The sequence below is a fragment of the Piliocolobus tephrosceles genome, chromosome 8 (assembly GCF_002776525.5).
Source record: "Piliocolobus tephrosceles isolate RC106 chromosome 8, ASM277652v3, whole genome shotgun sequence".
In the NCBI taxonomy this organism is placed as follows: domain Eukaryota; kingdom Metazoa; phylum Chordata; class Mammalia; order Primates; family Cercopithecidae; genus Piliocolobus; species Piliocolobus tephrosceles.
In genome coordinates, this window is record NC_045441.1 from 109,088,178 (window position 1) to 109,100,225 (window position 12,048).

Sequence of the window (12,048 nt, forward strand, 5' to 3'; positions counted from 1 at the left end):
AAGAAAGAAAGAGAAAGAAAAAGAAAGAGAGAGAGGAAAAAGGCCACTTTGAGGTTATTTTGTTATAGTTATTTTCATTATATATTCTGCCTTCAAAATAGGTCTATTTATTATACGTTATAATGACAGCATCATACAGACATTTCAGGAGTACATAATACATGTCAACCCTCATAGCCAGTTCTGTGAGATCTCCTGTTGACACTTTTATTTGTAGCAACATGCCCAAGACCACACATCAAGTGAGAAATACAATAGAATAAAAAGTCTAAAGTTGCCATCATTGAGGTGTCTATTCAGCTATTTATCTCTGAAACACCTAGTAATTAATTTTCCTATTATATAAAAATGTTTCATGTATTTAGCACTTAAAACACAAATATAATTTGTGGAGACAATGTGAATAATTCTATATTCTAAAAATATATCTATCAATCAGAAACCTGCCTAATATTTCCTTCATTTTGAGCTAAGTACAGCAGACCCTAATTTAAGTCATTTTAATAGCCAACCAAGAAAATCAGCCTACTCCCTTACGCCCACCCAGGTAATAATAAAGCTTCCATTGAGGCTATCAGCAGGGCCTGAAAATCTCACAACTACTTTTGTGCTCAGAGGACATTACTACAACAGAGAACATTATTTGGAAAATTACATATAAAATTAACCATCCTGAGGACCATAGGGATATGCAGCTCTGTTAGGAACAAGCATGCAAAAAAATAACAATTTCAGGATAGACCAGTTTTCTTGTGTAAAAGTTCTAACATCAATCGCAGGGCTCTTTCAGCTATACCATACAGCCCTTTTCAGTGTGTGTGCTTACTGTGAAAAATTAAAAATATAAAGCATAGTTAATAACATAAGGCATAAAAGAGTGATACATTTATATTAGCTCAAACATTTACTAAGGGTCAAGGATGTCCTCACTGTTTAAAAAACTTAAACTCTAATAGGAAAGACAGAAATACAGCATCTATTTATAATACCTTTTGATACTTGTGAAGATTAAGAAGTTTGTTTCAGTACTTTAGAAATACAATGAGGGAATATCCGATCTAGCCTGGTCCAGGAAAAGGGAAATAGACTGAGGCAACAGGAAAGGCTATCAGGAAGTAAAACCTCAGGGAAATACGAAGACTTAAGCAGGTTAATGTTAACTGGCAGAGACCAGGTAGATAAAGACACAGTTTTATTTATTTTTGTTTTACTGTTTCAGATAGCATGCCACCAATAGAAAGAATATTAGTATTTATTATCTACATGACTATATTTTTAAGCAACATATTTTTATGCATCTTATCACTTTAGTCCATTTGCATTACTATGAAGGAATGAATACCTCAGACTGGGTTATTTATAAAGAAAAGAGGTTTATTTTTGCTCACAGTTCTGCAGGCTGTACAGGAAGCACACTGCCAGCATCTACTTGAGGCAAGGACCTCAGGAAGCTTCCACTCATAGTGGAAGGCGAAGGAGGAGCAGGCATGTCACATGGCAAGAGAGGGAGCAAGAGAGAGAATGGGGAGGTCCCAGACTCTTTTAATCAACCAGATCTCACGCAAACTAACTGAGAGCTCACATTATCAAGGGGGTGGCAGGCACAGGCACTAAGCCATTCATGAGGCATCTACCCTCATGATCCAATTAGCCCCACTCGGCCCCACCTCCAACACTGGGGATTACATTTCCATGAGAACCAGGGGGACAAAAAACCCAAATCATTATCAGTGATCACTGTTCATTTATTTATTTCAAACGCTCAACCAAATTTAAGTAAATTGGGTCAGTATTGTATCTTTTCATATATGTACAAGAGAGACCTTATTTGGTCACAACAACAATCCTCACACATCTCTCTTCCTTCATTCCAGGATTTTAATGCCTTTTGTAAAGACCTGCCTAATGGTTCTGCCTTCAGTGCAGACAATATGGAAGAGTGTGACAAATGTTTTCATTGCTCCATTGTGTACAAGCGTAGGACAAAGCTTCTCTTCTGTCAGCCTGCAACTGAGCCAGGACTGAATACTTGGACCCCAGGTCCGGAGATTCGGATACTGTAATACTTCTTTGTTGTTACAACATAAAAGCACCACTGTTCTGTTCATTTCCTAGCTGTTCTCATTAAGAAAACTATTAAGATGAGCAACCACATTTAGAAATGTGTATTGACAGATCTTTTCAAATAATGCTTTTCTGATTAATAGCCAAAGATGTTGTATCTAACTTTGTAACCAGAATTATACAATAAGTTGACACCACTTAGATTTAAAGGCAGGCAGTTTTGCTTTAGTACAATAGTATAAATTTTATAATGATGAATTTATAATGATTAAGGGACATTTCTATCAAAATACTACAATAGTTTTATGCACAACTTCCCATTAAAAATGAGATTTCTTATTTGTTTGTTTGTTTGTTTTTACTCTGGGAGTAATACTTTTTAAATTACCTTTACATATATAGTCACTGATATACTTAGAATATACAATGATCCTGGAAACTGCAGTAACAAAAGCACACAGTGATTATAGTAACTATCAGATACAATAAAACAAATAAATGTGAAAATAGATTCATGAAAATGTATTCCTTTAAAGTATTGTTTTCCTACAGGCCTATTTAACAAGATGTTTCATTTTACTGTATATTTTGCACTTAATATAAATGTTGCTCTAATCGGATTGCTTAAAAGCATTTATATTATATTTATGTTGTTGAACTAATATATGAAATAAGTAAATGTAGCTCCCACAAGGTAAACTTCATTGGTAAGATTGCACTGTTTTGATTATGTAAACATTTATACATCTTCTTTGGAAATAAAATATAAAAGAGCTATATACAAAGCTTTCTTTTCTAACTTTTCCAAGCAAAATCTGAAATGTTTTATGACTGACATTTATCTGGCTGTGATCTTAAAATAATTCACATCTAAATAGTATTTTGTCTAGAAGATGCTTTCTCTCTAGTAGTTAGAAATTAAACCTGTGTCGGCATTCCTATTAATGCTTCACTTTACTTTCAAATAATATTGGTGCTATTTAACATTTTACGGTAAAGATTACTTCTGATATTTTAGTACCATTTCAACTACAGTGATTCATGTGGAGAGACAGGAGAGTTGTCACTTGTTGGGCTACTGAACTACAGGCATAAACTAAAAACTAACAGCTGCAAACTTCTAAGATGTTCTCTAATATGGGTATGTAACACAGGATAAAGTTATTCTTGTCATTTTGAACTGTGGAGTCCTATTTCACTGTGATGAATCATGTTGCTTTGAAAAATCTCATTATTTCCGTGCCGAGCAAGGTGGCTCACACCTATAATCCCAGCATTTTGGGAGGCCAAGGTGGGCAGATCATGAGGTCAGGAGATCAAGACCATCCTGGCCAACATGGTGATACCTCGTCTCTACTAAAAATACAAAAAAAATTAGTTGGGCATGGTGGCGTGCACCTGTAGTCACAGCTTCTTGGGAGGCTGAGGCAGCAGAATTGTCTGAACCCAGGAGGCAGAGGTTTCAGTGTGCCACTGCACTCTAGCCTGGCAACAGAGCAAGAGTCTGTCTCGAAAGAAAGAAAGAAAGAAAGAAGGAAGGAAGGAAGGAAGGAAGGAAGGAAGGAAGGAAGGAAGGAAGGAGAAAAGAGAGAGAGGGAGGGAGAAATAAAGAAAGAAGAAAAATCTCATTTCAAAATGATAGACATATACCAAAAAAAACTTTATAATGTGAGTAATTACTAAAATTTACACATCTTAAAAGTGTGTAAATGCTTGAATTACCATCAGAACCTGAATTGACATTCCTTTGAATACCCTTATAAGTGACAAATAAGATTAATAAGATTTTTCAAAATTGCCAGGACTGGTGAATATAAACGATGATTGAACTGGAATACTATTGGGGACCAAATCAAATGAGGCTCATACCCTTTTGAAGGTAGTTGCAAAGAGACATTTCAAAACTGCCCTAGGCCATTGTAGCATCCTTAGATGGGACACATAGTCATTACCTTAAAGCACCACCACTCATTTTGACCATATAGATTTCATTATGTTAGTTTAAAAGGTCAGTCAGTCTCATGACCTTATAGTTATGTTTTGTATTTAAAAACATTTTTTAAACATTTGGATATGTTGATAAACCAAAAACATTTGATTAATAAAATATATATTTTAATAAGTTGGGAACTTCTGTCCTTTCAAATAGCTATTGACAAGTTTTAAACCCAAAATATATACACAGATTCTGTAATAAAACTGTGTGACTTCTAACAAGTAATATGTGACTTCCTTCTTTCTGAACAGTACTGGTTACTTTCAAAATGAATTTTTATTGAGATTTTCCATTAAGTATTTTTTTTCAAAGACTCAAATTTTGTACCAAGTAAATCCAGCTTTTATGTACAAACACGTTGTTTGTTTTATTTGGGACTGGGGGAGGTATATGATGAGCAGACTTCCTCAGAATTCATAATAAACTTTCTAAAAGCCTATAAATGTGTGTATTGCTTTTGTTACAGTAAATATGGAACATTTCATACCTATTTTTACCTTATTAAAAACTTAATAAATACATTAGTTATTGCTTATTCGGAATGTACTTTTAAAAATAATTACATTAGTACTTGAATTATTTGTTTTCCAGCACTTAAAGAGGTTCCATATAAATTTTCTGTCATGTGATAAATAGTATAAAATAGCCGGTTCACACACCCACCATACTTCTTCTTTTTTATAAAGTCTTTTCTTGCTAATCCTAAATAAACTGAAATTTCTGTTTCCAATTTTTAAAATAAGAAAGTAACAATATAAATCACATGTACTTGGATACCTGTACTATGAAGCTAGACTAGAGTCCAAAATTATTTTTGGAAAGTGAGTATGTAAAGAGTAGTTGCTGATGTTGGCATACATTTTCTTGTCAGTTCATCTGGAAAAATGACCAACCTATAATAATAAAGCAGGTGCTTGGCTTTTTAAAATGTTCTTTATAGTTTTGAGGAACTTTTAAAATTCATCTTTTTAATAGTCATCCACATCCCATTAATTTATTTTGATGCCTTTCTTGGAAAGTTGCTGGAGTGTAGTGAAAAAAGCCCTGCCCTAGAAGTCAGGCAACTGGATTCCAGTCGCAGCATTGCCATTATTGAGGTGTATCCCCTCGGGTTCTGTTTTCTTATCGTCAATGAAAGAATTGAACTAAATGGTCTCTCCGGAGCTTTCCATCTCATTGTTTTCTGTGACTTCAATAGGATGAAGACTTGGCTATGTATATGAAAACCAACCTAACTGTCCAATCTAAAAACATTTTTTTAAATCGGTGAATTTTCAATCAATTACAGGATAGGTGTGCTATAAATCCAATAATTAATGCATGTACTCTTCACCCTTCCATTGATTGTGAGACTATATTTGGCCTCAATTCGTTAAAACAGAGATTCTAAGATTTTTATCAATTGTAAGTCTTTATTATTGTTATGAATTTCTCAAAAAAATAGTTATTTTATATCTTAATTAGAATTTGCTATTGAACCTTTAACAACATGGGGTTGAACTGTGCAGTTCACTTATACTCAGATTTTTTTTCAGTAAATACAGTTAGCCTTCCATATCCACAGGTTCCTCATCTACCACCCAACTGGATCCAAAATAGAGTATTGCAAGATGCAAAACCCTCAGACAAGGAGGGCTGACTTTTCATCTCCTTGGGTACTGCAGGGATGATGGGACTTAAGTATGCAAGGATTTTTATATCTGCAGGGGAGTTCTGGAACCAATCCCCCGAGGGTACCGAGGAATGACTCTATTTCATTTGAAGATTTTCTATCAAAATCACTGCTATGCCACCATAATCACTGCCATCTTTCTCTTTTGCCCAGCTATTTGCCACAGCCTCCTAACTGACCTCACTTCCTGCCTTCAATATGATCACCAATCCATCTTTCTCTTTAAAAAAATATGATTACACCAAGACTGCCCTGTCATTTCCCTGCTTAAAACTATCAATTTTTATGTGATTGCCCTGAGAATAATATTTCAAGTTCTTGAGCAACATATGCAAGACGTTCACTATCAACCTGTTGTCATCGTTAGCGACTCTTTTGTAACTTTACTGAACAACCCGTGCTACTTCCGTGTACCCACTCTCTCCTGCCCCATGCCAGCATTACTTTTCTCCTCATGCCTGCCTCACTCTTATCTGCTTCCAAAGCTCTTCCACATTAAGTGCCTCTTCTGTGTCTACATCTAAAATCTTGCACAAATTCCTATTATCCCCTGTCACGTTGTAAAAGTAACCCTGTTAACTAACACCATTAGACTGCTACTTAGGTTTTTGAGAACCAGAAACATCACTTCACCTTTGCTAGGATTCTGAAATGGTGCCCAGTACTTAATGAGTTCCATCAATATTTTCTGAATGAATGATTATGTAAATAAACAACTGGAGAAATCTTGGGATAATTACAGAACTGGGAGTGGGAATTGCACTACAACTTTGTAATTTCTTCATTTACAACAGGGATTTGAAATGTACTGATTCTAACAAAAATTTCCTTCCCACCATTTTCTCACTCATGAATCATTAAATTGGGAAAACTAAAACGTATATAAACAATTTTATATTTTATCGATTGGGGTAATGCCTGCCTTTAGTCTCCATTCTCTTATCTAATATTTACTTTTAATTCTTCAGGGGTAGAAAGCCCTAGCATTTAGAAACTTGTTTGGAAACACACTATCATGCTTTCTAGAATGTTGCTATTTCATTTACTATTCTATTCCTCATTTTGAAATTTATAACACTGCAACATTGTTTCTTTGGGTTTTACATTTTAGAAAACACACTGTCTTATTTGAATCCCAGGACAAATTAAATAACATAATGGAGAAATCAAATAAATAATAGCTCAGGTTTTCTACATTGCAACCTTATCATTTTAGAATGTTTGTTTAAGATAATAAGTGCTTACAGAATTTTTACAGGGTTACACGTTACTTTAAGAAACTTAAAAAAAATAGTAAGTAGAACTGCAAAGAAAAATTACCACAACGAATGTAATTTATCACAAATCAGGATTGGGCACACTTCTTCCCTTCAAGGTGTATATGTGTGAAGGGAGGACAGGGGAAGAAATTGACAGAAGAGGGGTAAAGGATACAAATATACTAGATATTCAGTTTATATTTTTTAGGAGTAAAAATAAGTTTGGCAACTATAATTTAACCATCCCAATTTCTTCTCCCTATTCACCCCAAAATAGCAAAATGAGCAAAATAAACCACCCCTTGCTACATTTTTGAAGACATTTCTGTGCCCACTCTCCAGTCTCTTGCTTTGGATTGTATCTGAAATGCTGCCATTGGAACTTGACATCTTGACACTTTTTTAAGTGAAACATATCCTTGAGTGGGGTAACATTTCAATTTATTAGCAGTCATCTATTTACTTCAGGTGAACAAATGATCTGAGAAAGGAGTGTCAAAAACTACATATGGGAACCGAGCATAAGAGCTCTGAGCACAATATGAGAGTACCACACACTGATTAAAAGAGATGTCACCAAAGAGAAAGCTGCGACAGAAAAGGGAAACAAGAGGCTCCAATCACATGGCCTTCAGCCTTCCCTGTTTTGCTTTTGGACAACTCAAATCCCTAGTGAAAGGGGCATGGAATCCTAGCAGGAGTGGAGGAAGTTGAAGTCAGCTAAAGACTTTTCTTTTTATCCACAAAGGAAAGTTGCTTTTGTCTTACTGAATGAATAGGACCCTAGCAGCGGGCATGAGGGCTCTGCTGGAACCATGTGCCCTAAAGACAATGCTGAAGCCTCAAAATGAAAATGAAAATGAAACTGTAACTTGTGACCATCTATCTGTGTTTTCTTTCGCCTTGCCTCTCTGTGCTGTTGACTGTTGCGGCATGTCTGTGGCAAAGAAAGACCATACTGCAGTCAGAGAAATCAGAGGACACCACTTCAACAATTAACCAAAAATAGGACAGGGACACCTATCTGCCTGCGCTTGGACATGGACGTATTAGGTCATTCAGCTCAGCTGCGTGACTGGAGAAATCATTTTGCCATTATAGGAAAAGGTAGGGGTGTAGGATGATGAGAGAAAGGAAGAGACATGACTCAGAGTGGGAAACAGCACGTAGCCAAGGACAAATATTTCTTTAAGACGTAAAAGGATCAGAAAGAGGTGAGAGCAGCAGGTCATCTTTGGAGCATTCTTTTCTTTCCTGCCTCCCAGTCACTTGTCACCAAGCACCAACCAGTAACAAAAGGGGAGAGAAGGGCAGTATGCAGGACCTGTTTCTCTAACTGACTGGCACATCGGTTCCAGCCAACTGCTGTCTCAGCTAACTAGGGCAGTGAAACAAGGAGTCATTTGGAAGGTTGCAGGGATGCACACAGCATATCCCAGGGATGCAAGTGGTGAGGAATAACCACCATGCTTATTTTACTGAGGAGGAAACTGATTGAAATTCTTTATGCATTATATGACTGGGAGACCTCTGATCTCAGTACAAACAATAACAGGAGTATTTACATTTGTTGAGCACTTATAATCTTCTGGGCATTTACTTAATCAGTACCATAACCCTACGATGGGAATGTTACTGTCATTCCCATTTTTCAGATAATGAAAATGATGCTGTGAAGTTAAGGAATTTGCCCTAGACTACAGTCAGGATTTGAGCCAAGAGAGCCTGACATCCGAGTCCACACTCTTAATCACTGTAGAGATGATTTTCTAATTCCTGAAAGAATGTGTCCATGGCTGTTCTTACGATTTCCAGCCAAAATCTTCTTTTTTCATTCATCATTCAATAATGTCACCTTTCCTACTCTGAGAAGCACCTTTTTCCCATTCTCCTATCAATGGAAGCAGCTTCATGTCCTCAGTTGTAAGAGCTCCCCCAAGCTAGCACCTGGGCTTCATGTACCCTCCTCACTCTGCCTCCGTCTAATCCCTGAGCCCCTCCCCCAGCCCTATACACCACTTTTCAGGGCACACCTTTTCTTTCTCCTTAGGATCTGAGCTCTATACCTTACACTCCAGCTAAAGTCAGAAAAAATCGTTCCCAAATGCCATTATTCCCATTTTTGTAAATTTTATAGAATTTTATTCCTTCACACAGACTTCCCTAATATGTATCAAAAGCCCAGTGATCATTTTTCTTCTCACTGCTAAACATCCTGACATGTAAAATATTAATAATTACAGCAAAAAATTTCAGTTTGGACTAAGTGTATTGTTTTTTAGACAGAATCCTTATTTTGTATTTTTCTTCATTTTGTTGGAAATTTCTTGTCAGTTTGTACATCCTTTAATATGTTACCCAATTTTATTTTCAGTTACTTTATCTTGGAGATCCCAGGGAAAACCATATATGAATTTCTTTTCTCCTATTGAATAATTTGCTCATGATAAATTTTCTTGATTTTATTTTTTAGAGACAGGGTCTTATTCTATCACCCAGGCTGGAAGGCAGTGGTGCAATCTCCTAGGCTCAAGTGATCCTCCCTTTTCAGCCTCCCCAGTTTCTCGGACTTCAGGTGCATACCATCGCACCCAGTTCCTACATGTTTTCTCACAAAGTGACAGTGGTAAAACAATCAGTATCAAAGTCAGGAATTATATTGAAAATGGGAAATCATGACACTAGAATACATAAAAAGAAGCATCAGATGCAACCAACCCTTTCTCTCCAGTTATCTATAGCCTTTTGGGGGCAGACGTAGGAGTAGTACACATTACTCAGGGTTAGGTAACATAAACAAGATGAAAAGATCCCCACAGAATTTCTTGTCTATTCAATCAATTTCACATGTTGTATGTGCAGTGGCCATGCAGGGGATGGGACGGGGTGGAGTGAGGGGCGTGATGAAAGCAATGGAAATAAAACACTGAAAAGTAATTTGTTATCATATAGAAGAAACAAGTGAGAAATCAACTGAATCATTAATATACATTTATTTAGATGAGGAAAATCCCATGTGATTACAATTTTTAAAATTAGATTGCTAAAAAGTACCAGCATTGTTGGTATTATTTGTCCTGGAAGTGATTGAAGGGTCCTAGGGAAAAAATTACTGTGTAAAGTAATTTTTATTAAAACTATTTTTTTTCTGAGGAAGAGAAATCCTATGTGGGGTTATCCTAAGCCATAATTTTATTCTACTAGGCACACACAAACACACAAAACTGTGACCATAAGTATATTCAAACAAGCGAAAATGGCAAATAGAAGATTGTAAAATAATTTTCCTGGAAGAACTTTGGCAATAGTAAGCATTAATCTGGAGCAGAACAGATGTAGGTCAGGCTCTATGCAGTGTGGTGAGCTAGGGATCTATTGATTTCCATGGTTTTATGGTTCTTAGAGTTGAAGAAATATTCAGAATTGGAAAGGAAAATCCCTCATGTCTGCAATGAACTCTGCAGGGCATGGGACTCTCCAAAATGCAGGGTAGGTTTGGGCTACTTTGAAGCAGCCCTAAGAAATTGCTCTTTTTATGAAGTTAATAGATTGGTGCCACCTCAACTCTTGCTATTCACCAATATCTTTTGGGTGTGGTCAATGGGACAACTTAATATAGCTCAAGCCCTTTCATAGCAAAAATAAATTAAAAAAATAATAATCCTGGCTACTGCCCAGTTTGTAATTCTTGATTTCACATTCCAAGAAGCCTTCAGTTTATAGAAATAGAAAGAACTGCCAGTTCCCTGCAAGCAGCTTGGCCAACTTAGCCTGTAGGGTTCCCTCTTAAATGATACTTCCTTCGATTTGCTTACAAATATTTCTTTAATAGTATTTTCGTTTGTTTATTGAGTTGGGATTCCCTGTAAGTCATCCAGCCTGCAGTGCTACTGCTCTTCCCATGATGTACAGGCTCCTTTTGTATTTGTGGAATTTTGTTCTCCATTCAGGATTCCTACATAGGAGAGTGATATTTGCTGGCATAACTTCTGCCTTTTTAAACATCTTCAGGTTTAAAGTTTTTATATCCCCTACATTACTGCTTCTCAAAGTAAAATGAGCATAGGAATCACCAGGGCATCTTGTTAAAATGCCAATTCAGATTCAGTAAATCTGGGATTGGTCCTGGAATTCTGCATTTCTAACAAGCTCCCTGGGTGCTGAGGCTGCAAGTCCCTAAATCAAACTTTGAGTAGCAAGGATCTATCTAGTAAGCAGCTTGAGTAAGACATGGAAAGAGATGAAGATAAAGTAGCTACAGACAGACAAGAGAAGCAACTAACAGAGAGTTCATTTGTTTGGCTCTTTGAAGATATTCTACTGGCTGTCCAAAAATTAAATCCCCTACACCTGCTTTAAAACACATTCACATTCCCTCTGAAGTTAGCTGAGTTGCTTGAAGGCAAAGCCAGCAGTGCAGAAATAAACCCCATTCTCCAGTATGCACAAAAGCTGATGTTGCAATCACAGATTTTCCCCGAAATTAGTGAAAAAACAAACTCATCACATGATTATAAGAAAGTAAAATTCTGTATGAAGAGCAGATCACTTATGTGTATGTTACCACATGAACATACACACACACACACACACACATACACATATATAAACACGCACACACACAGTCTTTAAAGAGTGACCTTATTTTATGCTGTAATCCTAGACTTTGGGAGGCTGAAGTGGATGGATTGCTTGAGTCCAGGAGTTCAAAACTAGCCTGGCAAAAATCCTGTCTCTACTAAAAATATAAAAATTAACTGAGTCTGGTGGCACACACCTGTGAGGATCACCTGAGCCTGGGAGGTGGAGGCTGCAGTCAGCCGTGAAGCATGCCATTGTACTCCAGCCTGGGCAAGAGAATGAGACTCTGTCAAAAAAAAAAACGAAAAATCAACTTGCATACACATATATAATGTGTGTGTATATATAAGCACATATATATATATTACATATATATATACTTTTAAAAGAGTAAAATACTTTACTCTTTTAAAGCATCATTGCCTCAAAAGGAGTGGTTTAGAGACAAATTTTCCCCAGGTAAAACCAACTCCTGA

At 36.5% G+C, this 12,048-nt stretch overlaps 1 protein-coding gene across 2 annotated transcripts in view; it reads left to right on the plus strand.

The window, feature by feature from the left end:
• CAV2 (caveolin 2) overlaps positions 1-2,843 on the plus strand; it is a 7,801-nt gene extending 4,958 nt beyond the window's left edge. Inside the window, exon 3 of one of the 2 annotated variants that reach the window (XM_023228229.2) lies at positions 1,875-2,843. In XM_023228229.2, the coding sequence (XP_023083997.1) occupies positions 1,875-2,025 (151 nt within the window). In that variant the 3' untranslated portion in view covers positions 2,026-2,843. The remainder of the gene's footprint in view (positions 1-1,874) is intronic. The other variant, XM_023228230.1, reaches the window with a different exon arrangement.
• The last annotated feature ends 9,205 nt before the right edge of the window (positions 2,844-12,048 follow it).